Genomic DNA, 1438 nt, shown 5'->3' with positions numbered 1-1438 from the left:
TCAATTTAATAGAGTTACATTTTCACAAAACACGACTTCTCAATAGCATAAAATTCTGGAAGCATACAACAATGGTTCAAGTTCCACAATAATAATGGTCATGATCCATTGGTAAAGGCAAAACTCTATGCAATCATGGAGGCTGTTGCAGATAGGGTGGAGATGCAAAGAATATTGGAGAGCAAAGAAATAATTGGAACACCCTGCTTTTGACATTGATTAATGCGCTCACACTCTCGACGGCTGCAATGGCAGGAATTGCAGCTACAAGTGTAATTGGTGGTGGTGCTCCGGTGCCGACGTTAAAGCTTTCGTCCACCATCATCTATCTTTTAACAATTGGGATACTGTCCATAATGAACAAGATTCAACCATCTCAGCTTGCTGAGGAGCAAAGAAATGCAACTAGGTTGCTGAAGCAGCTTCACAGTCAGATTCAGACGATAACAGCGATGGGTAATCCTACAACTAGTGATGTAAAGGAAATGATGGAAAAAGTGTTGGCTCTTGACAAGGCCTACCCGCTTCCTCTTCTTGGTGCAATGCTCGCGAAATTCCCGTAGAATGTAGAGCCCACAGTGTGGTGGCAGGAGCAGCGCCGAAGACAGGCTAAAGGGCTCGATGGGAAGAAAGGTTGGAATGGGATGTTGGAGGAGGAAATGAGAGAAATAAGTTGTGCTATAGGAAATAAAGACGAAGTTGACTACTTGAGGTTGGGAGGGAAAGCCTTGAAACTGAAAAAATTTCTAGCCATTGGTGGTCCTGTGCTCACAGGATTAGTAGCACTTGGCTCTGCCTTTGTGGGGCCTCCTAATCATGGCTCTTGGGTAGTGGTGCGCGGAGTTGTTAGCAGGTGCTTTAGCAAGTGTAGTAAACACAATTGAGCACGGTAGGCAAGTCGGAATGGTGTTCAAGATGTACTGGAGCAATGTCGGATTCTTCAAGCTGATGGAAGAGTCCATAGAATCAAACTTGACTGGAAAAGATATGGAGATAAGAGAAAATGGAGAATTGTTTGAAATGAAGGTGGCGTTGCAGTTGGGAAGGAGCCTGTCCCAAGTTAGAGATCTCGCCGATTCTTCTTCCAGAAAAGCAGAGGAGAAAATTGAGGAGTTTGCAAGCAAGCTTTTCTAATTATGATGAGCTCATTTGGATATTACATTTTGTGTGGATATAAATGTATCGGCTAATGCTAACATAATATTAATTTGTAAATTGCGGGATAGAGACAAAAAAAAATAAAAAAATAAAAAAAATAAAATTCATTCATTACTTGTAGATCAAAAAATTAATTAATTAGTTCACACTATTATATCCTAAGTTTGAAAAATTCATAAATTCATCATAGTCACCATAAACATGTACGAAAGCGTTCCCAGCACATTCTTGATTACTTGGATTCCTTAAACACATTCGAAAGCGTCCAAGCATATAAATA

At 40.5% G+C, this 1438-nt stretch overlaps 1 protein-coding gene across 1 annotated transcript; it reads left to right on the top strand.

The window, feature by feature from the left end:
- The first annotated feature begins 248 nt into the window (after positions 1-248).
- LOC111382418 (probable F-box protein At4g22030) lies at positions 249-884 on the top strand. Its single transcript, XM_023006387.1, has 2 exons — positions 249-476; positions 564-884. The coding sequence occupies exons 1-2, from the start codon at positions 249-251 to the stop codon at positions 882-884; spliced, it is 549 nt and encodes a 182-aa protein (XP_022862155.1).
- The last annotated feature ends 554 nt before the right edge of the window (positions 885-1438 follow it).

Source organism: Olea europaea, unplaced genomic scaffold, assembly GCF_002742605.1.
Source record: "Olea europaea var. sylvestris unplaced genomic scaffold, O_europaea_v1 scaffold24947, whole genome shotgun sequence".
Taxonomy (NCBI): Eukaryota; Viridiplantae; Streptophyta; class Magnoliopsida; order Lamiales; family Oleaceae; genus Olea; species Olea europaea.
This window is presented reverse-complemented; position numbering and strand designations above follow the sequence as displayed.